The sequence below is a fragment of the Lampris incognitus genome, chromosome 2, assembly GCF_029633865.1.
Source record: "Lampris incognitus isolate fLamInc1 chromosome 2, fLamInc1.hap2, whole genome shotgun sequence".
In the NCBI taxonomy this organism is placed as follows: domain Eukaryota; kingdom Metazoa; phylum Chordata; class Actinopteri; order Lampriformes; family Lampridae; genus Lampris; species Lampris incognitus.
In genome coordinates this window covers 5,824,161-5,846,340 of record NC_079212.1, presented here as the reverse complement: position 1 = coordinate 5,846,340, position 22,180 = coordinate 5,824,161, and the positions used below count along the sequence as shown (strand labels likewise).

The window sequence follows — 22,180 nt, the reverse complement described above, 5'->3', positions numbered from 1 at the left end:
GCGTTGTGTTGTGTAAATTGTGTAAACACAACATCCATTGCACGTTGTCCATCTTGGGAGAGAGATCCTCCTCTGCTGCTCTCCCTGAGGTTTCTTCCTAGTTTTTCTCCATTAAACATTGTTTTAGGGAGGTGTTCCTTATCTGATGAGAGGGTCTAAGGACAGGATGTTGTGTCGCTGTAAAGCCCCCTGAGGCACATTTGTAATTTGTGATACTGGGCTACACAAATAAAACTGACTTGACTTGACTTACCTGAATAGTAGATTAGCAGGTTGGCAGTAAAAAAAGGATTTTCATTGTGCAAAATCAGAGCAATTAAAAAGTCAAGAACACGGCGCCAGCCTCTTACCTCGATAATCTGGTAAATGGCCTCTTTGTAGGTGGGGAAGCTGGCATAAGAATTTTTGCAGAAGTTCTTGAAAAAATCCCTAAATGGCAAAAGGCCATCCGTGTAGATCTGCGGTGTGAAACAATAAAGTCAGCAGCTGTTTTAAAAAGTCTCAAATGTTGCTGCAAGTCTGGCAAGTGGAGACAAGAAGCAGATACGAAAGCACAACGCCTCTTACCTCAGAGAACATGCCATCGCCGAACCACTCCACCCGACGCAAACCCGGGGGCGCTGACTTGGTTTTCCAGGTCACGACCATCCCGGGCCACAAGGAGAAGCCCTTCAACTTCCCCCACACCAGCTCTCCTGTCAGGAACCCCTTCCCATCCTGAAACACCAGAGAGGGAGTGAAATATAAACACACATAAACACTCTTAAGGCATATCTGAGCTACTAGTCCAACTTTTGACTCTTAAACACATTTAACCTTCTTTGCCATTAGGTTTGATTATAGATAGATAGATAGATAGATAGATAGATAGATAGATAGACAGACAGACAGACAGACAGACAGACAGACAGACAGACAGACAGACAGACAGACAGACAGACGGGCAGACAGGCAGGCAGAGAGAGAGAGAGAGAGAGAGAGAGAAAGATAGATAGATAGGCAGAGAGAAAGAGATAGATAGATAGATAGATAGATAGATAGATAGATAGATAGATAGATAGATAGATAGATAGATAGATAGATAGATAGATAGATAGAGGCAGGCAGGCAGGCAGGCAGGCAGGCAGACAGACAGACAGACAGACAGACAGACAGACAGACAGACAGACAGATAGATAGATAGATAGATAGATAGATAGATAGATAGATAGATAGATAGATAGATAGATAGATAGATAGATAGATAGATAGATAGATAGATAGGCAGGCAGATAGGCAGCTGGATAGATAGATAGATAGATAGATAGATAGATAGATAGATAGATAGATAGATAGATAGATAGATAGATAGATAGATAGATAGATAGATAGATAGATAGATAGATAGGCAGGCAGACAGACAGACAGACAGACAGACAGACAGACAGACAGACAGACAGACAGACAGACAGACAGACAGACAGACAGACAGACAGATAGATAGATAGATAGATAGATAGATAGATAGATAGATAGATAGATAGATAGATAGATAGATAGATAGATAGATACAGGCAGGCAGGCAGACAGACAGACAGACAGACAGACAGACAGACAGACAGATAGATAGATAGATAGATAGATAGATAGATAGATAGATAGATAGATAGATAGATAGATAGGTAGATAGGCAGGCAGACAGACAGACAGACAGACAGACAGACAGACAGACAGACAGACAGACAGATAGATAGATAGATAGATAGATAGATAGATAGATAGATAGATAGATAGATAGATAGATAGCAACTTTAATGATCTTTGGGTGGGAAATTAGATGCGTAAATTTGGATAGCGGATAAGAAAATGTAGGTCAAGTCAAGTGCTATTTGGCACAGCAACATACTACAGCTGTCCACATTACCTGGTACGCTTGGACCCGTCTCGCCATCCGTGGGCTCCGTGTGATCTTGTTGGTTGGTGACGCCTGTTTCACCTAAATGTCAAGCATGTTTAAACTGGTAAGCAATGAGAGGCAGGAGGGGGGGGGGAATCTGAGAGGAAATACATACATGATGTATATTAGGGCTCGACCAATTATCGGCTTAGATATTCGTCGTTTCCCCCCCTTCATATTATCGTTATCGGTACATTTTTATCGGCCAGCCGATTAAAAAAAAAAATCGGCTGCGCAGCATGCGCGCCCCCTGACGCAGCCGTCACTCTCCCGAAGCGCAGCGCGACACTCACACAGAAGAGAGGCGTCGAGGAGTCGGACCACGTTTTTAAGGTAAGCGGAGCGTACCAGATGCCGTAAAACCCACTCGGTTCGTAAGAAAAGCATGCCATGACGTTAGTTGAAAAACTCATTCCGTAACGTTAGTTTCTCCGCCCCCCCCCCGCGCACAGACACCCCCCCCAACACCAAAGAGCATAACGTCGGTCTGACAGAGGCCCGGCGGCCCGTCCAGGGCCTCTCCCCGCCCGGCTGCCGCCCAGTGGCTGCTGGGATAGGCTGCAGCATCCCCGCCACCCTGGGAGCAGGGTAAGCGGTTTGGATGATGGATGGATGCTTAACCCTCAAATGGAACTAAGCTAAAAGAAAACAAAGCCGATGTGTGATATTTTAGTTACAAGTGTAGCAGGAATGAGAACACCCGCACTCGTTCCATTTACGTTCCCAAGGGAATAAACTCCTAACGCGGTATTTGCCATTTCTTTACGTTACTTTTACAGCGACGCCCCCTTGTGGTCTAACCCGGGTATTACTGGTTGGTTCGACTGGGCTGTCTCGTCCCCTTTCCGTGAGGAAGACGCTGCGAAGGCGGCGCGTCAAAATGGGAGCCCCGCTCCTGTTTTGTGATATAATACGTCATGATCTGCTTACAAGTTTCATCTAACTGCACGGTGCCCGGTGAACGTTCGTAGATCTCAATGCGGGGAGATCAAGACAGCCGCGAGTGTTTATGTTGCTCGTTTTTGTCGGAATAGATCGACGCTGGTCGAACACGTGCTGAAATGCTCGCTAATTAGACGTCTGCCTGTATTTGACGCCCGCGCACAGGAGCCGCAGCACTATCGGACTTGCCCAACTGTTGTTGTGATTCATTGCCAGGTATGTGTATTTAAAACGTTGTATTTTGATCTCTGCATGCTAGTGTAACAGAGTCACGAGGGCACTTTAACAACTCCCATTTCCCGAATAGTATTTGAGAATTCAGTTTATTGGGTAGATTTAATTTACCGTTCGTTATACTGTAGCGAATTCGGGGAGGGGGGCAACCGCAGGAACTGCCGCGGCTGGGACGCGAACCCGTGTCGCCCGCACCGCAGGCGACATCGCTAACCGCTCGACTAAAAGGTCAGACCCGCCAGTCAGTCAGCGGGTCTTCTTATCCATGCACGTTACAATACTGCTTCCTGTGGAAATGACCATACCGCACATCGCTTGTTTTGTACCTCCTGAGTTTCCGTAGCCCGTCCTCTTCACGGTGCCATTTCGCCTTGCCGAGCGGCAACTTGTGTGGGGAGGTTGTCGCCGCGCTATTTTGTTGCTCTCCTTGGAAGTCGCGCTGTTTACGTCGTAACATTTAATACATATTGTTTACTGTTTAATACGATTACGTTACTGTGTTGTTTTGACCGTTGATAGAAGTTTTGTGGACATTTTTGATTGAACTTTCCGGCGCCATTTTGATATTACGGCAGGCAGCCCTGTACCATGTGATCGACGTAGCGTCGCAGATTTTAGCGCCCGCTTCTTTGTGTTAATTCTGCCGTTTTTCATGTTTAGGAGTCGACGTGCAGACGGGACCACAAGGCAGCTCATGTGTGTTGTGTTTGTCTTCTGCAGGTATGCGTTTTCCTTGTTAAATATGACATTTTCGTTTGTGTCCGTTTACTTAACCCAACCCCCATGCACCTTTTACTTTGCCCACCGGGTGGCGCTGTTTTTCGTTTTGTATGCTTGTCATGGTTCAATTTAACTTTTGAAGAGGAACGACTTGTGATAGTGCGAGAATGAAATCTGACAGTGCCGTTTTGCATTGCCGAGGGAGTCGACGTGCAGAGGGAACCAGAGGGCAACTCGTGTGTTGTGTTTGTCTTCTGCAGGCAGGGGCGGATCTACAGGGTGGCAACAGGGGTGGCAGCTGCCACCTCTGGGACACAGTCTTGCCACCCCATTTATAAATCAGATAATATGTTTTTAAAGTATATTTTATGTACATGCATGGTGAAGGTCAATGAGACCCGCACCAAACTCATCTCAAACTGAAGTCGCCGATTTAGAATCCCCCTCCCCCTCACAGGCGCGGATCTACAGGGTGGCAAAGGGTGGCAGCTGCCACCTCTGGGACCCAGTCTTGCCACCCCTTTGCCACCCCAGGAAAAAAATCTCTAGATCCACTACTGTCTGCAGGAGCAAATAAATGCTGGAACACGACCCCTTGCGTCGTCACATTTCATGTCCTACCCACATCTGTTACACTAGCACAGCGGTGGCTAACCATGTGCCATGGAGAGCCACGTGTATGCAGGTTTTCATTCCAACCCGACTCCACACCAGGTGATTTCCCTTATACATTCTTCCTCGTTGGTTGAAGGGTTGCTAATCGGTGAATTCACCGGGTGTGGAGTCGGGTTGGAATGAAAACCTGCATACACGTGGCTCTCCATGGCACATGGTTAGCCACCCCTGCACTAGCATGTTAGCTAGCAGACTGTCGTACTTTAGAATGAGAAAACGGGTTCATGTGACGTGGGTTCGTTGGCTAGTATGTGTGTATCATTCAATCTATACGATCACATTGGTTAACCAGAGTAGTCGCCCTTTCCGTGATGATTGTGGCGAAGACGGAGCTGGAGTACTATTCATATTGTAACGAACTTGACCGACTGTTGTTTTGATTCATTGCCAGACAATATTGAACTGGACATTTGTTGCCTGAACCCGACGTGTCTGCACGGATGTGGTTTCTGCTCTGGAGTCGGGACCAGAATATAGAGGTTACACATGCAGAGTGTTATTGTCAGTGTTGTGTATGAACGCGCTAGAAACGTGGTATTATGTACAACATATTTTGATGTCACATACAACATTGTTATTCCGGAGTTTCATGTTAAAGTAGGGGAAAGGATCAATGAGGAAATATCAGTATACACAGCAGAAATGTGTGCAATATTGTTAGCAGTGTAGTGGATAGAGGAAACAAGACCATTGAGACCAATTATTTGTTCAGACTCAAGTTCATCACCAGCCAGTTTACAATCATTAAGGTAGCAGACCAGATATTTTAATCCAGGTACAGCAAACATATAGAATTCAAATGATGGGTCTTACAGCATCATTTTTATGGGTACCGGCACACATTGGCAAGTGAAATAGGGAAGTGAAATAGCAGATAAGGTTAGAAAGAAGGCTACAAAACATAATCACACTGATTTGGTAGTAACTTTAAGCAAGACAGAAATAAAGAGCATTATTAAACACAGATTGACGGAAAGGTGTCAAAAGCAATGGGAGGAAGAGAGGAAAAGACGATGGTTTTACAGAGTTCTAAGGAAAGTGGGAGAAATGAGGTATGCAGGAAGGAGTAGGAGAGATGAGACAATAATTTCAAGAATAAGATTTAGACACACTGGACTAAACGGTACACTTTTCAAAACAGGCAAACACAATACAGTTAGATGTGACTACGAAGAAACATGCACGTTATGATGATATATTGTCAGAAATATGAGGCAAAGAAGGCGTCTGACTCAAAATCTCAAAGAAATAAAAGCACAATGTGATTTAGTAGATATTCTACAGAAGAATTCAACTGAATGTTGGCAAATCTTGCTTCAGTTTCTTAGAGTAACTAATTTAATTAAGATTTGAGTGGTTTTTTTGGGGGGGGGTAGCGTAAATTATAGTCTGAGCCACACTCCATACCAGATGGTGGCGGTAATGCACCGATTAGTTGTTTGCCAACGGCCAATAAACACCAAGAAGAAGCGGAAGTGTTTTTTTTCTCTTTTTGACGACGTCGGACGGTAACGCTTGCTAAAAGAAGTGGTCGTTGCCACCCAATTTCCCCTCGGGATGAATAAATTTGACTGACACAAATTGTATTTGTGTCACCGTTTTATATGTTTTGTTTGCATATATTGTTTATGTAATTTATTTTCGCGAATATTGATTCGTTTTGTATTAAAACTACGCCGGAAGTACGTTTCCGTTCTGTGTTGTACGGGGACACATTTAGTTGTTGCAACTTCCTGCAAGAGGAAACCGGAAGCGGCAGAAGTTTTTTAATACTCCGCTTAAAAGGTTTGGGTTTCGAAGTGAACATTGTCCGTTTGTTCGAGTGGACAGCGAGGTATGTTTATTTACATTTGTTTGTTATTTTTATTGTTATAGTTGGGTTTCTACAGTTTGTGTGTGATATGAAGGCGTGTTTATTCTGTATTTGAACAGTTCGACGGCGGATTTGATGGCGGTGATGTTGAATGAATTTTCTTTGAATCGGCGTTATATAAGATCCAATTAATACAGTCTAAAAATACGGGGGAGTCTTGTTATGTTCCGTGAGTGATCGTAGGGCCTGGAGTTCGTTTCCATAGTTTATTATTAACTTCCGGGTTGGCCGCGGAATTTCCCGTGAAGTGAGGCCGGCCCGAGCGTCACTGCGGCCGGTTAGACTTTTCACGAGCGCCGGTCCCTGCTAAAGTTCGTGAACATTAAACTAAAACGTTTTTGTGATTGACGACCAGTCATGTGAGGTGAATAAAGATAACGTGAACTGAGAAAATACTTAATTAAAATGGGGTTGTTGACCAAATAGGCAGTGGCGCCCCCAGAAATTTTTCATCGGGGTGGCCAAATGGGGCCACTGAAAATCTTGGGGTGGCACACCAAAACCAAAAGCCGTGACTGAATTTCGGGAATTCTATGCTGCTGTTGTAGTATACGGTATAGGCTAGTGGAAAACTGTCAATATGAGAGTTAAGAAAAATATACATTATTGATTTAAATGAACAGCACCTGATGTAAGATATCAGATAGAAGCATATTATGCATAATCAGAAGCATATTCTGCATATGCGACTTGTGGCTGGGGGGGCCAGTGGGGGGCCAGGGATAGTATCAGGGTGGCCGTGGCCACCCCTTGGGGGCACCACTGCAAATAGGTGTGTGTGTGTGTGTTGGGGGGGGGGGGCGGCAGCCATGTGATGACCTGGCGGACTGTCCAGGGTGTTTGACTGCTGGGATAGGCGCCAGCATCCCCGCGACCCTGACAACAGGATAAGCGGTTTGGATAATGGATAGGGGGATGGATGGATGGATGTTTAATGAATGAATAAATCCAGCAGTAACAGAAGAACCACGGTGTCGTATATTTCCTGGAGGGAGTGATATAAAGTATTTCTGATTCAACGTGGTATCATGTACAACATATTTTGATGTCACATACAACATCGTTAATCCCAGACGACGAGGTCGGGAGGTAACGCCGAAATCCTATTCGGGACACATTGTTACTGATAGGTGGCAATGATTGCAGGCTGGGGATGGATGGATAGGAGGAGGCTCTTAAAGCTCAGAGCAGCTGCTTTAAAAAAAAAAGAAATGAACGTGAATTTGGTGTAAAATTCATATAATGAATGTGAACTAGTTCATTTTATTTTATTCTAAATTTATTTCTGATTTTCTCCCAATTTAGTGGCCAATCGATCCCTATTTTAGTTCAAACACCCACCCTCGTACTGCATGCGTTCGCCAACTATATCTCTCTGGCCGGCAGTCTCAAAGGAGACGCCTCCCCTCTTTCGTAACAAGGCGAATCCAGGCCGAACCACTGCTTTTACGGTAGAGGCTAGTTCCCATCGACGCAGAGAACGGTCAACTGAGCATGCGCAAGTACTCGTTGCCTCCGTTGTTTGGGTAGGTTAAGGTTAGGGTTAGGGCGGGGTTAGGGTTAAAGTTAGCTAATCAGACGCAGAGTAGGGGTGGGTCTTCCTAGAATCCTAGCGCCTGGATGCTACGCGGGGCGTGTGGAGGCGTGGTAGAGGCATTTTGCGCATGCTCAGCTGACCGTTCTCTACTCCATTTCCGTTCTCTGCATCGATGGGAACTAGCCTCTACCCTGCTGGTACCCCCCACACAAACAGACGCATTCATATGACGAACACAAGCCGACTCCGCCCCCCTCCCGAAGACAGCGTCGCCAATTATTGCTACTTCATCGAGTCCGGCCATAGTCGGATCTGACGCCAACCCCGGTCCCCAGTGGGCAACTCCATCGACACAAAGCCGATGCTTAGACCGCTACAACACCGCGGACCGCAAACTAGTTCATTTTAATCTCCGTAACATTAGCTTCTTCGTCCCCCCCCCCCCCACACACACACACACCCCAAAGAGCATAACGTCGGTCCGACATGAACTCGACAACAGAGAACACAACTTCCACTGCCGTGCTTAACTTTCGAATGTAACTAGGCTGAAAGAAAGAAAGCTAATGTGTGATGTTTTAGTTACATACAGAGTGTTATTGGTGTGGGTCTTCCGGTGTGGGAAGATGGTGGTGTGAATTCACTTTTGTAGCGGCCTCATCCAGTACCGGTGTGGGAAGATGGCGGCGCAAATTCACATTTGCGGTGGCCTCACCCAGTACCATCGATGCAGTGTCTTTGTCCACGTCTGCATCTAAATTTTTGTCTTCGTTTGTTGGCTGGGAGAGTTGGTGTTGGACCGGCTGCGAGAGCTTGGTCTGCTGCACTGTGGGCCCAGGGACTGCAGCCCCTGCCTGGACCTGCGCCCAAGGGAAACACGGAGGGCGGTCTGACAGGACGTGTAATTGGGGCAGGCTAGGTTAACGGCTAGACCATGCAGACCAGCGGTTCCGACAGTCATCCTGGCTGGCGTTCGTTCCCTCGGACAGACAGTGATTTTTTTTTTTCAGTTTGGATATATGTGTTAGTTCTTGAATGTGTTTTTGTCAGTATGTTGCACTGCTGTGGGCTGGGGGAAACAGCATGTCATTTTCCGCCCCCCCCCCCCCGCCGCCGATCCGGGGGTGGGGGCTGCGAGGAGTTCCGCCAGGGGGATGTAGCGCGTGGGAGGATCACAGCATTCCCCCCAGTTCCCCCTTCCCCCCTGAACCGGCACCCCGACTGACCAGAGAAGGCGCTAGCGCAGTGACCAGGACACATACCCACATCTGGCTTCCCGACCGCAGACACGGCCAATTGTGTCTTAGGTCAAATTTAATTTTCATACCACAAATCCCAGTTTCATTCAAAACAAATGTGATCCTGAAAACACAGAAAGTGTCCACATGAAGGTCACAATTTTTGATGAGATTTTTGTGTACCACCGGCGAGATAATCCGGCCATACCGTGCGTATATTGGCGAAAGAAGACTGATCAACAATGTCGTCTGATGTCTTCTGGTTTGGTCAGTGGAGGAGAAAGTGTAATTTGGGAGCACTCTGCAAAATTTAATCATTTTGCGCCTCTAACTTCACCTAAGACAGCAAAGGTAAACTTCCTTAACTAAAATAAACACTACATCGACTCCTGAACCAGCAACATGCCTAATACGAAGCAAAGGGATAAACTCGAGGACAAGAATACGACATACAGCACTACAGAGGAGGAAGAGGCTAGCTAGCTCTACTAACAATGCTAGTAGCACCCATGAAGCTAAAGAAGGGACAAACATGGACTCCCAATGTAACAACTCTGGTCCACACCGAATCCCTACTACCCTACTACAAGGCCTGGAAGAACGTATTGTCTCCAAATTATTCGGGCAGATTGCTGAAAATAAAGCCACCATTCATGAACACGACCAGAAAATCAATAGCCTTGAAACCTCACTCACTGATCTGCATGAGAAGTTAGCCCCTGTACTCTCCACAGAAAACCCCTCCATAAAAGTGAAGTTAGACGACTTAGAGAACAGATCTAGGAGGAATAATTTACACATCAAGGGAATAGCAGAAGGCACCCCCGACGGATTTTGTATCTACTGCACTGGTAGAGATTTTGGGGCTAATGCCTTTGACAGTGCACATCCAGTGATAGACCAAACCCATCACATAGCTACAAGACCACGGAGCAACGATGGTCCACAAAGACCGATGATTGCAACTGTGTACTTCTTCAAGACAAAACAACAAATCCTACAACTAGCCCCCAAAAGAGGGCCACTCACATTTCGTGGAGCAACAGTGTGTTTTTGCAACGACTTCAGTGCAGAAGTGATGAAGCAACGGGCGTCATACAGTGAGGTGAAGGGGCAACAGAAAACACCGGGATACGACTACCACCTGGAATTTCCGGCTAAACTTTGCATCAACAAGAATGGCATGACATCAGTTCAACTGGGCATCCGATGTAGAAAAGTTCATCCGACATGAAGCTACTGAAACAGTGAGCGCAAACCAAGACTGAACCAGCTGCTGGAGTCATCTATGATTGTGCTCATTTATTTTTTGTTGGGCCATTGGGACAGATGGAACTTACTACAGTCTATACAGGCCGTGGTAAGCCTATAACTGAGCTACACAGGAGGCATACTGAACCGAACATCTCACTTGTAGTTCCAGGGCAGATGGTGGACAATTTTATTTTTCCATTTTACCAGTGAGGCAACAGTGTTTGGGTTTATGGACTCACAGATTTTAGGCTTCACTCGTGATTCATGTTATAAAGAGCCAACTGTTTCTCCAGAGGAGTTTTTACCCACTACTTTATTATAGTGTTGATCATCTGACTTTTTGCTCAGGTATTTAGACTATTTGCTCTGAATTAATGCAATAACAATATAAGGACAGCCCAAGTTCTCTACTGATGTCATAGCTGTTCTGTTTCTTTTACACTTCTGTATTACTCACATCTTCGATTTACGACAGCACTATTATGACTTGATTTAACCCAAACTACAAGGTGATGGAGGCTATTTCTGTTTAGTATTTGCCTATCTGTGGCCCTTAACTTAAGTCCCTCACCTGTTTATCATTTATTTATTTTAATTCCTGTTGATACGCCAATATGCTGCAGTGGTGCCCCTGTATGACCCAACGGTGTGAAATAACGCAGGGTGATGCTCAGGCCTGCGTATAGAGAATAGATTTGTCAATACTCTTTTATATAGTGTGCTAGTAATTGTGAATATTTTGTACATTTCCTGTTCTTTTTGTTTTGTTTTGTTTTTATTTGATTTATACCACTTTTCTGTTTTCACATTGTAGGACGTTGTTTGTAACTAATACCAGTTGTCCTTTTTTCTCCAAGTGGCCCATCAGATGTGGGACTGTTTAAACGGAGATCTTTGTTTCTGCTCATTAACAATAAAAAAGCCTTGATGGGTGAAACGCCTGTCTCATAAACCAGATTCTTTTTTTGCATTTTGCAATTATGAGCCTTCTGTTTTTGATTTGAAAATACCTAGAGTATACCTACCGTCTCGTCTTTGGATTCCTGCTCATTTTTGCCGTCCTTATCAAGATCTAGAGGCTTGTTCCAGGTGCTGGCACCAGCCTGAAATACTGTACGAGCCCGTGGTCTCTGACGCAAGCTGTTCTCCCGGCCACAACCTCCCCTAATGGTCCCCTGAGAGACAATATACGTTCATTATACAAACATATATCATGTGCCAGGCGACTGTATACACCCCTCCCTGTCTCTGATAAACACACACACACACACATGTATATCCCTGGACACTTTGCCTCCCCTAATGCCAATCATTATGTTGACCCTCACGGAAAAAAAGAGGAAATAGCAGCAGGGTGAGGCCAAAAAAGAGGCTGTTAGTATGGTTAGTGTGAAAATCAGGATGGAAGCGGGGGAGCTATGCAGAGAAAAGGCATGGCAGTTTTGAATGAGGTCTAACATGGACCAAATCGGTCTCATTCATTATTATTTTTTTCCCTTGTTGGGTATAACCGACATTATGTGTGGTCAGCTGACAAGACGGGTGCCTGCGCGTTAAAAGACAAGCAGCTTTAAGCTTCATCTTGCAGTAATAAACAACAAAACATTTGTCAAATCCAGTGACTTCTTTACTTTCTTTATTGTTGAGGATTCAGCAACAGATTCAGATTTAAAAAGAGCTACAAAAGCATAAAGAAGCATCGATGCATTACCTCTTGATTCGCAAGCGCTCCATCAGTTCCAGGTCCTGCGTTCTCCTCGGACTCCGGCTCTTTGGAAGGAGTGAGAGAAAACCTTCATGTTTTTTGTTTTTGCTCAATACAGCATGCATATAGGCGATGCCCTCCGTTTGGCCTTTCAAAGGGAAAACCTGTGAGATATTTTTTTTTCTCCCCGATTGTATCCGGCCAATTAACCCACTCTTCCGAGCCGTCCCGGTGGCTGCTCCACCCCCTCTGCAGACTACCACATGCCTCTGATACATGTGGAGTCACCAGCCGCTTTTCACCTGACAGTGAGGCGTTTCACCAGGGGGGCGTAGCTCGGTCTACTGCAGCGGTCATACCAGTTTCCTGTTTGTTTACCATGTCAACGTTGACATGGTAAATCTTGCAGGCATCGTGAAAAATATGCCATTGTCAATAGCACACGTCAACAAACAGGAAACTGGTATGACCGCTGCAGTAGAAAGGGGAAGTCAGTGGACTACAGTTATGCACAGAGTAGATTGTGTCTGTAGGGACGCCAGACCAAGCCGGAGGCAACACGGGGATTCAAACCGAGATCCCCGTGTTAGTAGGCAACAGAATAGATGGCCGCGCTATGCGGACGCCTCAATCTGGGAGCTCTTAACCATGGTGTACATAGTTTTATGTTAGGTGACATGAATGAATATAAATCATATTGTTAAACCCAGAGTGTCTCACTTACTGATTATCTTCGTCAGACGGACTGCACACGGCTTCAGGATTTTCTTATCTAGAAAACAAGCAGACAGAAATATTTTACTCATCAGGAAGATGAAAAAAATCGAAATATAAACTGTTCTTTTGAATATTTGAGGCTGACAGTGTTTCTGTGGTTTTCTCTGTCAGTCTGTGTGGTGGCTGACAGTACTCTGATTTCTCAGTATGTCTGTGATTTAGGCCACCGTTTGTTGAAAGTTTGTCAAAATACACAAAAAATTGAACATATGAGATATTGCTTAGAACACATGGAGGCGATGGAACGAAGCTTTAATAACCATATACTAAGTTATGTATTGCAGTACTAAATCAAATGCTTGTGTACAATTGTCTACCATTTACTTAAATGGTTTTCTAAACATTTAAGTAAATGGCCTCAAATTTGTATAATATAACCTAACTAATCAATACTGCTGACAAGGAAATAAACCTTTTTGTACGACACAATTCAACTCTAAATTGAGTTTTTATTTGTCTAAGATAATTTCATGTAAAAAAAAAAAACCTTGTACAAACCACAAACTGGCTTCTTGCAGGTACCTGCCTTAATCGTCGGTGTTTGGTTGCCATGGTAACAGGTGTAAAGCTACTTATCCTGGGCCATTCCAACCCAGTAGTTAGCATTAAAATGAGCTATTACCTAATCATTAATGTATCGATGTTTGTGGGTTAGCTTTGGTCTTTAATGTGCTAGCAATAGAGAGGGCATAGTTTAGGATGTAAAGATTCGAGATTATAGCTTTAAAAGCGTTGATTGCTGATTGTGACCTCAACATTTTAATTCACTTGCTGAAATGTGATTACTTTCCTCTTCCTGACACTCCTGTCAGGGGTGCCATGTTGCTGGTGTTATCAGGGCTCAATCCTTGGCTCTGTTCACTTTCTACTGCACTTTTGGTGTGGGAGGATGGCGGCGTGATCTCAGCAGCGGCTTCACCCAGTACCAAACTTGCAGTGTCTTTGTCCTTGTCTACGTCTGCTAAGTTTGTGTTATCGTCTGAAGTTTGTTTTGAAGTTCGATTTAGAATTTTTTATTTATTTATTTATTTATTTATTTTGATGGCTGGGAGAGCTTGGTCTGCTGCGTCCTGTGGACGGCCCTGCTCGGAGCTCTGTCTGAAAGGAAACACCAAGGCGGTCTGGCAGCGGCCTCGCCTAGCGTCAGCTGTGCAGTGTTTTTGTCTGCGTATACGCTTGCCGCTGTGTGGAGTGCAGGGGAGGTGTGTCAAGGTGTCTGGCTGGGAGAGCCAGCATTGGATCAAGTCAATCAATCAATTGCATTTTATACAGCGCATTTCTAGCTGCAACAGCCACTCAAAGCGCTTTACATTTCTGGTCACATCTGAATTTCAGACAGCTGTTAAAATAGAACACAAGCCGTTTTCTGTACAGTCGCTACCTATTTCGTATGCGTAAGGCCACCGAAATGTGATTTACTTTACAACGATTAACTAATTCACACGTGTATTACAAAAAGATTTGACATGGGCCGTTTGAGACTACTGACATTAAGCAGACCAGTGACAGACCTTAGTCGGTATGCAGATAATGGATTGCCGACAGCAGAGGAATGGTCACCAGAAACTACCAAGTTATTTTCCTGCACCTAACATGACCATTTCCATTATTACCACGTGGGAATGAATCAGAGCCTCTGAACAAGCCACAGGCTTTGCACATTAACGCGGCCGAATGGGTCTCCGTGTTAACCGTTCGAATAGATTTAATAATTTTAGCGCAATTAATTAATCGGGATCGGCTGAGGGAGCCTGGTCTGCTGCATCCTGCGGGTCCAAGGACAACGGCCTTGCCTGGAGATGCGCCCGAAGAGGAAGCGACGAAGGCAGTCTGACAGGACGGGGAAGCGGGGCAGGCTAAGCTAACTGCTAGGCCATGCAGACTGGCAGTTCCGGCAGTCATCCTGGCTGGTGTTTGTTCTCTGGACAGTGGAATTTTTGGACCATGTTGCACTGAATGGACTGTGTTGTTAGCTTTCTGGGTTGTTGTTATTGTTGTTGTTTTTTTTTTGTTTTTTTTTTGCATTCTCTGTTTTGGTGGTGTCGTTTTTGGTCATTTGTATTTGTTTTTATCGTTTGTGTTGCACTGCTGTGGGCTGGGTGAAACGGAATTTCGTTTCTTTTGTGTACTCAAGTACATAAGAAATGACAATAAATTGTTCTTGATCCTGGATTCTTTATTATTATCCTTTATTATTTTATTTCTTTTATTTTGTATTTTTTTAAATTTTAAATTTTAAATTAGTCTATATATTACACATTAAATATCTATTATATTAAAATATATTATACATATATAATATATTAAATAATATTAAATAATTTAAAAAATATATTTTTATTATTATTTATCTCATTATTTTATTATTATGTTACCTTTAGGTAAAATCTTTTATAGGTAAAATATCAGTTTCCACTTTTCAAATCTCTCTTAAAACACACCTTTTCAGAATTGCGTCCTCTTGAATAAGCTATTCCATCTTTAATGATTGTTTTTACTGTGTTTTAGTAATTCATACCTTGTCACTTGTCATTATTGCTATATCAAATCTACTTTTGTGTATTATTTATCTGGCAATTTTCTCTTGCTTTATGTCTTTGTAAATCACTTTGTAACTTGTTTTTAAAAGTGCTAAATAAATAAAGTTATTATTATTATTATCAGAGACTGCTGTCCATGACAATCTCTGCCTGCAGCACGGACTCTTGCTCACTCTCTGTCATGGCTTCGTCGCTCTCAGATAGAAGTACGGCGTCCCCGTTCTCAAATGCCTGAGATGAGATGCAGAAAACAGTAAAGTAAAAATACACAAACAAAGGCCAGGAGGGGAAACAGACAAGGAGGCGGGGGTTTTTTGTTTGGTTTTTTTGCAAGAATAGAATGTATAGATAGATGTAACTGTTTACACACCTGGGTAAAAATCCTCTGAGCCTCAAGTGGAGGACATGGTAGGGATAACATGGTTAAAACCAGTTTCCTGAATATGGACGTTGACTCTGCAGACTTCAACATGCTGGACCAGTGCTGCTCCAGAGAAACTCCCTCCAATTCATCCTTCTGTCCTTCCTCAGCCAGCTGGTACTCCAGGAACTCACTGGTGAGCTGCTTGACCTCCTCTGGGGAGCTGCAGACTCCCAGTTTGGTTCCCAGCTCTCCGACTGCTTTGCCTGTTACCTTAAGTTTATTCTGGGGGTTCAGTAGCTGCGCCATGCTCTTTAACACCCCATCGCTCAGAGGCAGTGCATCTGCTATGCTACACGTGAGTGCCACATAGAACGACAGTAGTTCATCCTGTAAAGGTTGCAATGCTTCTGCAGACTGAGATTCATTCAGAAAGTCTTCTATGGCGGACCCTCCGAAATTGAGCTCAGATCTTGACAGCTGGCACTCTTTGTCCTTAAGGATCTGGGTGTTGCGCTCCTTGAGGAAACGCACAACAGCCTGCGGCTGAAGGAAGCTGGATGCATATGAACGCAGCAGGCTGCTGGCCTCTTGGAAGATGTGGACCAAGTCGGCCCGGGCGGCTCCCTTTTGTGTCTTTATGTGGCTTTGGAAAGCCTGAAGGGGCTTCATGGCCTGATCCAAGAACATAAATGTTGCCCTGAGTTTTGGATCCTTCAGTTGAGAGCAGATTAACTTGGCTTTTTCATCATCCTCATTGCAAGAGTTAAAATATGAAGTGAGATCCGTCCACATTTCCAGCATTTTTCTGACCGTCAGACAAAAGGTAAGGCAGCTGGTACTGAGTTGAAAGGATGGACTCCCTGCATTGTCATCACAGGCAAAAAGGGCCTGTAAGTCGTTGTTTTTGGTGGAAGAGGAGGTGTAGTAGGCATGGACGTCTACAATCATCTCTTGAGCCTGATTAGAGAGCTCCATGACCCCGGCATGCCAGGCTGCATCAGCCAGCTTATACAGCCCTCCTAAGGCTACTGTGTTTGGGTTAAGTTCCCTGAGGTGGAAGCAGATCTGCTCTAAGGCTGCACCATTACTGTCTACGTAAAAAGAAGCAAGGTTAGCTTCCGGGAGCCCAAATCTCTTCAAGGTCTCCACTACAGCTGAACCTGTTTGATCTGCAGCCTCATTCACTGACAACTGAAGAGTATCCAGTAGCTTGATGCAGTGCCTGGAAGCTTTCACATCAAAATACCCAACAAGGACTACCGAGATAGTATCGTCTTCTCCAAGTGTCACACCTTGGTAAATGTAGACACAGTAAGGGGTTTGTTGGCAAATATATATAATGTTTTCACGATACTGTGACCCCAGCGTGAAGCGTGCAATGGGACTCGACACCCGATCGCCATTAGCAGAGACAGAATGACAGTGCTTCCGGATAAATCGAATAGTTGCCTCATTGAAGGGCAAGTGCTCTGAATCTGAATTCCTGCGTTCTAAGTCAGTGCCCTTAGTCTTCCGGGTCCCCTTCTCCTGCTTCATGGCTCCCCTCTTGTGCTTCCTTGTTTCCTTTGTTTCATCGTTATTTATCAGTTTTCTATTTAGTATAAGGTCATCCCCATCTGAATCTGATTCATCAGTTTTGCTCCCTGGCAAAGCAGATGACAAAAATCAGTATGGCCAGAGTGAACAAAGATAATTTCACACGTCATTAACGCATCACTCATAAAAGTGACTCATAAACATGCCACAGTGTTGTGAAGTCATAACATCACAAAAATGCATGTATTGCTTCATAGATGGAGAATAACTTACCAGCTTTAGGACTGAGCAAAGGCGTTGTACAGGAGATATCCTGGCCGCCCCGAGCTTTACAAGGATCATAGTTGTCCGTTGACACATTTCTGTCGAAGAGTGCTTTGAACCACTTCAAGAAGCCAAAGTTACTTATGAAACTCCCCTTTATCAGCTCTTGAACTGGAATAGTCTGACAGAAGACAGGCATTAATACGAAGATGCCAGCTAAAACACAAATAACGTACAAAATAAGCAATGTTCAAAAGCATCATATTTGACAGCAAAATAAACTAACATCCATTCATTATCCGAACCGCTTATCCTGCTCTCAGGATCGCGGGGATGCTGGAGCCTATCCCAGCAGTAATTTGGCGGCAGGCAGGGAGACACCCTGGACAGGCCGCCAGGCCATCACACAGGACCGACACACACACACACACACACCTTCATACATAAGGGGCAATTTAGTACGGCCAATTCACCTGACCTACATGTCTTTGGACTGTGGGAGGAAACCAGAGCACCTGGAGGAAACCCATGCAGACATGGGGAGAACATGCAAACTCCACACAGAGGACGACCTGGGATGGTCCCCCTCCCCAAGGTTGGACTACTCCGGGGCTTGAACCCAGAACCTTCTTGCTCTGAGGCGACTGTGCTAACCACTGCGCCACTGTGCCGCCAAAATAAAATAAAGTTTTGTCCCAAAATTGGATAAAACCTTTTTTTTAAAGGGTCACATATGCAGCATGTTATTTTGTGTTAAAGAAGAAAAAAATATACACCTTAGTGATTTTACAGTCATTGAAAGCTCTCTGAAGGAGACTGAAGTTATGCTTGAAGTCGTCTTCATTTTGTGCTTGGAACTTCACCTTGCTCATGTCAACAGAGCCAGGAAAGAGCCAGTCCATGAGCTGACAATAACATGCACCTGTGTGAACATATGAACAAGAGCACACACATGCGCGCGCACACACACACACACACACACACAGATACCAATAGTTAAGCATTTATTAAACAACAGTGTTAAACTCCAAATATCTGAGCAGCTGGTGAATTCAAATGGAGAGAATAATGTTATTTTGGATGATAATGTGATAGGTCACCTGAATTGGTCTGTGCAACATGACTAAAGCTGGTTTTCAGTATTTTATTGAGCCAGGTGAGCAAGTGGTAGCGGGTGCATTTTTCAGGAGAATCCTCTGGAACCACAGCTATATTCATCGCCATCTTGCAGCTTGCTGTGAAAGAAAAGAACAAATACAGTTTTCACCAACACTGAACAGGCCCTTTATGTTTAACAGTTTCATAATCACAGCCTTGGTGCATTTGGATTTCATTCATGTTTTCCCAACTCTTTTATGGTAATAGAAACTTGTATTTTTACTCATTACTTATATTTATTAATGTCGCTCGGTGGCTGTTTTTCACAAATGTACGTTTTTTTAATTACATTCCATTACCATGTAACTAGGTGCCTGTTGACAGATGTTAGATTGCTTTAGGATTTGTTGATTCTATCTTATCGATCGCCCGTTTTCCACTACATGGTACCGGCTCAACTTTTTCGTTTTCCATTACTGGAAAGTACCAGCATTTTGGTAACTGTTACCGCTTTTCTGGTACCACCTTTGTCAGAAAATCAATGCAGACCAGCTACACTGAGGGGGTACTGTTACGGCAATGGAAAACAACACTCTGCAAGTTGAGTCGAGTTGAGTTGAGCCAGTACCGTGTAATGGAAAAGGGGCATATCTATCTATCTATCTATCTATCTATCTATCTATCTATCTATCTATCTATCTATCTATCTGTCTCTGTCTGTCTGTCTATTTGAATAACAGCAAGACTAGTCAAAACCTAGTATATGGTTGGCCCATGCATGGTCAGTGTTCGAAATTGTGGCCAGTTTGTCACAGGGATAGTCAGTGGTAATATGAATTCCCGAGTATTAAATGTTCACCTGCAATGTTCTGTACTGGTCCCAGTAATATTTGTGGTTAGTGTACGTAAGAAAGTAGTAGTAGTAGTGTACTGACTTAGCATATCCCATCACATGGTTACACTATTTTCGAATAAAAGTTACAAATGCAGTTACAAAAACAATACTTTCCACTCATATCTCAGGATGCCTGATTTGAAAGAACTTGATTTGATTGTAATCATGTGTTGACTCCCCCTCGTCTTGCATGTTTCTATTTGCGGATGACTCTCGCTTTTCTAAGACTCGCTCTGTATTGAGTGTTTTGTCCGAGCGATTGTTTGGGGTGCGTTAACTGCACAGAACATTCCTTTCTTAGTGTTTCACCCGATCCAGCGGAACCAGTCGTTTAATTTGTTCTACTGAGGTTCAGTACGTTCAAAGCAGTCTTGAGTCTAAGTTGCGAGACCTCATGTCTTGTCCTGCCACAAATTCGGAGGGGTGGCGCAACCGTGCAAGAACGTGGGGTGCATTCGGTCTAAGCTGGCGGTTGTATGGCTGACCCCGCTGGCCGGTTCAGCCAGAAAAGAGCCGACAATCTTGCGAGACCTCATGTCTTGTCCTGCCACAAATTCGGAGGGGTGGCGCAACCGTGCAAGAACGTGGGGTGCATTCGGTCTAAGTTGGCGGTTGTATGGCTGGCCCTGCTGGCCGGTTCAGCCAGAAAAGAGCCGACAATCTTGCGAGACCTCATGTCAATCCCGTCCTGCCACAAATTCGGAGGGGTGGCGCAACCGTGCAAGAACGTGGGGTGCATTCGGCCTAAGTTGGCGGTTGTATGTCTGGCCCCGCTGGCCGGTTCAGCCAGAAAAGAGCCGACAATCTTGCGAGACCTCACGTCTTGTCCTGCCACAAATTCGGAGGGGTGGCGCAACCGTGCAAGAACGCGGGATGCATTCGGTCTAATTTGGCGGTTGTGTGTCTGGCCCCGCTGGCCGGTTCAGCCAGCAAAGAGCCGACAATCTTGCGAGACCTCATGTCAATCCTGTCCTGCCACAAATTCGGAGGGGTGGCGCAACCGTGCAAGAACGCGGGGTGCATTCGGGCCAATGGGTGGTTAAATCCTCTTTTGTTTGCCCGTGAAGGGGGAGGGTAAGCGTCAGTACTGGATGTAAACAGGTTTAATTACGTCTCAAACGTTTACAACCGGCAACGATTTATGCTTATTTCTGTGGCGGCATATTTTTTTGGAGCAAAAAAAAGCGTGTCTTAACACGCTGCACGCAGGCGGGGGCACGGAGCCATGCTGCTGCGTGTTTCCTCCTCCCCTTCCTTAATCAATAGAAGGCAGAAATCTCGCGCGGAGTCTTTTTGCCGCGAATGTGCTCTGCACGATTTTCCATTCAACTCGGAAGAGGTAACTTTAGAAGTAAACATCCACCTCGGTTCTCCCGAGTGGAACGAATCGACACGTTTTAAACTGCATTTCGAGCCCACGCCGGCTTCTATAGCCAAGGCATGTTTCACAACACGTTGCTTAATACAGACACGTTCCTGATCGCGACCCACTTGGCGTGCTTTTGCAGCACTATCGTCCTACCAGTCCTCTTAGGTCCGGGCTCACTGTTGTGTTTGAATGACTTACCAAATGAAACATGCCGGGAGCGGGTTAGAAGTTGTAAATCCAACAAAACAAAAAAGCAAAAAACTTGCAGCCCATCTACACGCTTGATGTCACCAAAGACAAGCGCATTTTACGTCAAATTCATTTAAATTCATTTAGCGCTGGTCCCCCAACTCCCCCTTTTATTCTAGGTATCACATTGTATCTATGAACCATTGTCTTTTTTTGTTGTTTTTTTTTTGCGCGTGCCTGCAATAGGAACGGGTATCAAATAAACATGCCACGAGCCAATGAAAACACCCCCGTGTGTCCGTTACGCTGCCGGATTTCATGCGCGAGAAATTTTAACTTACGTTATAAAGGGAAATGGTTCAATGTATAGATTTGGTGTACGGGTCACTTACCTTCGCTGTCCCCTTTAGGGATGGAGAAGACCCTTCCTTATGGGTTCTTCTGAGTCAGATTCTCCGATAGGCCTACCTTCGCGTGACGTCAGAGCTCCGCCGCCGTCCTGCGTCGTGATTGGAGGAGCGGAGCACAAAGAGGTTGTCCCGTAATAGTTCTTACCCTCCCACGCTATGTAGGCTATCTGGTCATCGATATAAATGAATGTAGGCCCCGGATAGCATCGACTGCGGTGAAATCTTTGGGGTTTTTTCGCAGAAGTTTGGTGGAAAACGTGTAGGAGGTTTATGTGCCGGTCAAGTAAAACCAATCGCCGGGACAAGAGCTTGAGTCTGCATAATTCCAATTGTCTGATCAATGGCTTTACCGCCGGTTGTATTATGAAACGCCGACTTGGTCGTCGTTTATCTAGACAACGAAATATACCAAAATCGCGAAAATGCCAAACTGTTATGACGTCAAAACGTTGATTTTTGTTGAGCTAACAAAATAAAACACGGTTTTGGAAAATGTCAACCTTAAAGTGAACCGGTCGGTCGGGTCGGTTTGCGGGAATAGGAAACACTGTGTTCCAATGAGCCGCGTTGGAGATGTTGGCGGGCTGAGACATTATTAGTTCATTAATGAGCGCTAATATTTCA

At 44.8% G+C, this 22,180-nt stretch overlaps 1 protein-coding gene across 1 annotated transcript in view; it reads right to left on the bottom strand.

Annotated features, from left to right (window-relative positions):
* The window catches only part of dnmt3ba (DNA (cytosine-5-)-methyltransferase 3 beta, duplicate a), a 44,766-nt gene extending 23,177 nt beyond the window's left edge, over positions 1-21,589 (bottom strand). Inside the window, exons 1-12 of the mRNA XM_056274931.1 lie at positions 21,539-21,589; positions 18,696-18,830; positions 18,372-18,517; positions 17,605-17,776; positions 15,802-17,438; positions 15,560-15,662; positions 12,839-12,886; positions 12,121-12,179; positions 11,435-11,584; positions 1,904-1,975; positions 568-717; positions 351-458 (exon numbers count right to left, since the gene is read on the bottom strand). Coding sequence (XP_056130906.1) covers positions 351-458; positions 568-717; positions 1,904-1,975; positions 11,435-11,584; positions 12,121-12,179; positions 12,839-12,886; positions 15,560-15,662; positions 15,802-17,438; positions 17,605-17,776; positions 18,372-18,517; positions 18,696-18,819 — 2,769 coding nt within the window. The 5' untranslated portion in view covers positions 18,820-18,830; positions 21,539-21,589. The remainder of the gene's footprint in view (positions 1-350; positions 459-567; positions 718-1,903; positions 1,976-11,434; positions 11,585-12,120; positions 12,180-12,838; positions 12,887-15,559; positions 15,663-15,801; positions 17,439-17,604; positions 17,777-18,371; positions 18,518-18,695; positions 18,831-21,538) is intronic.
* Positions 21,590-22,180: the final 591 nt, after the last annotated feature.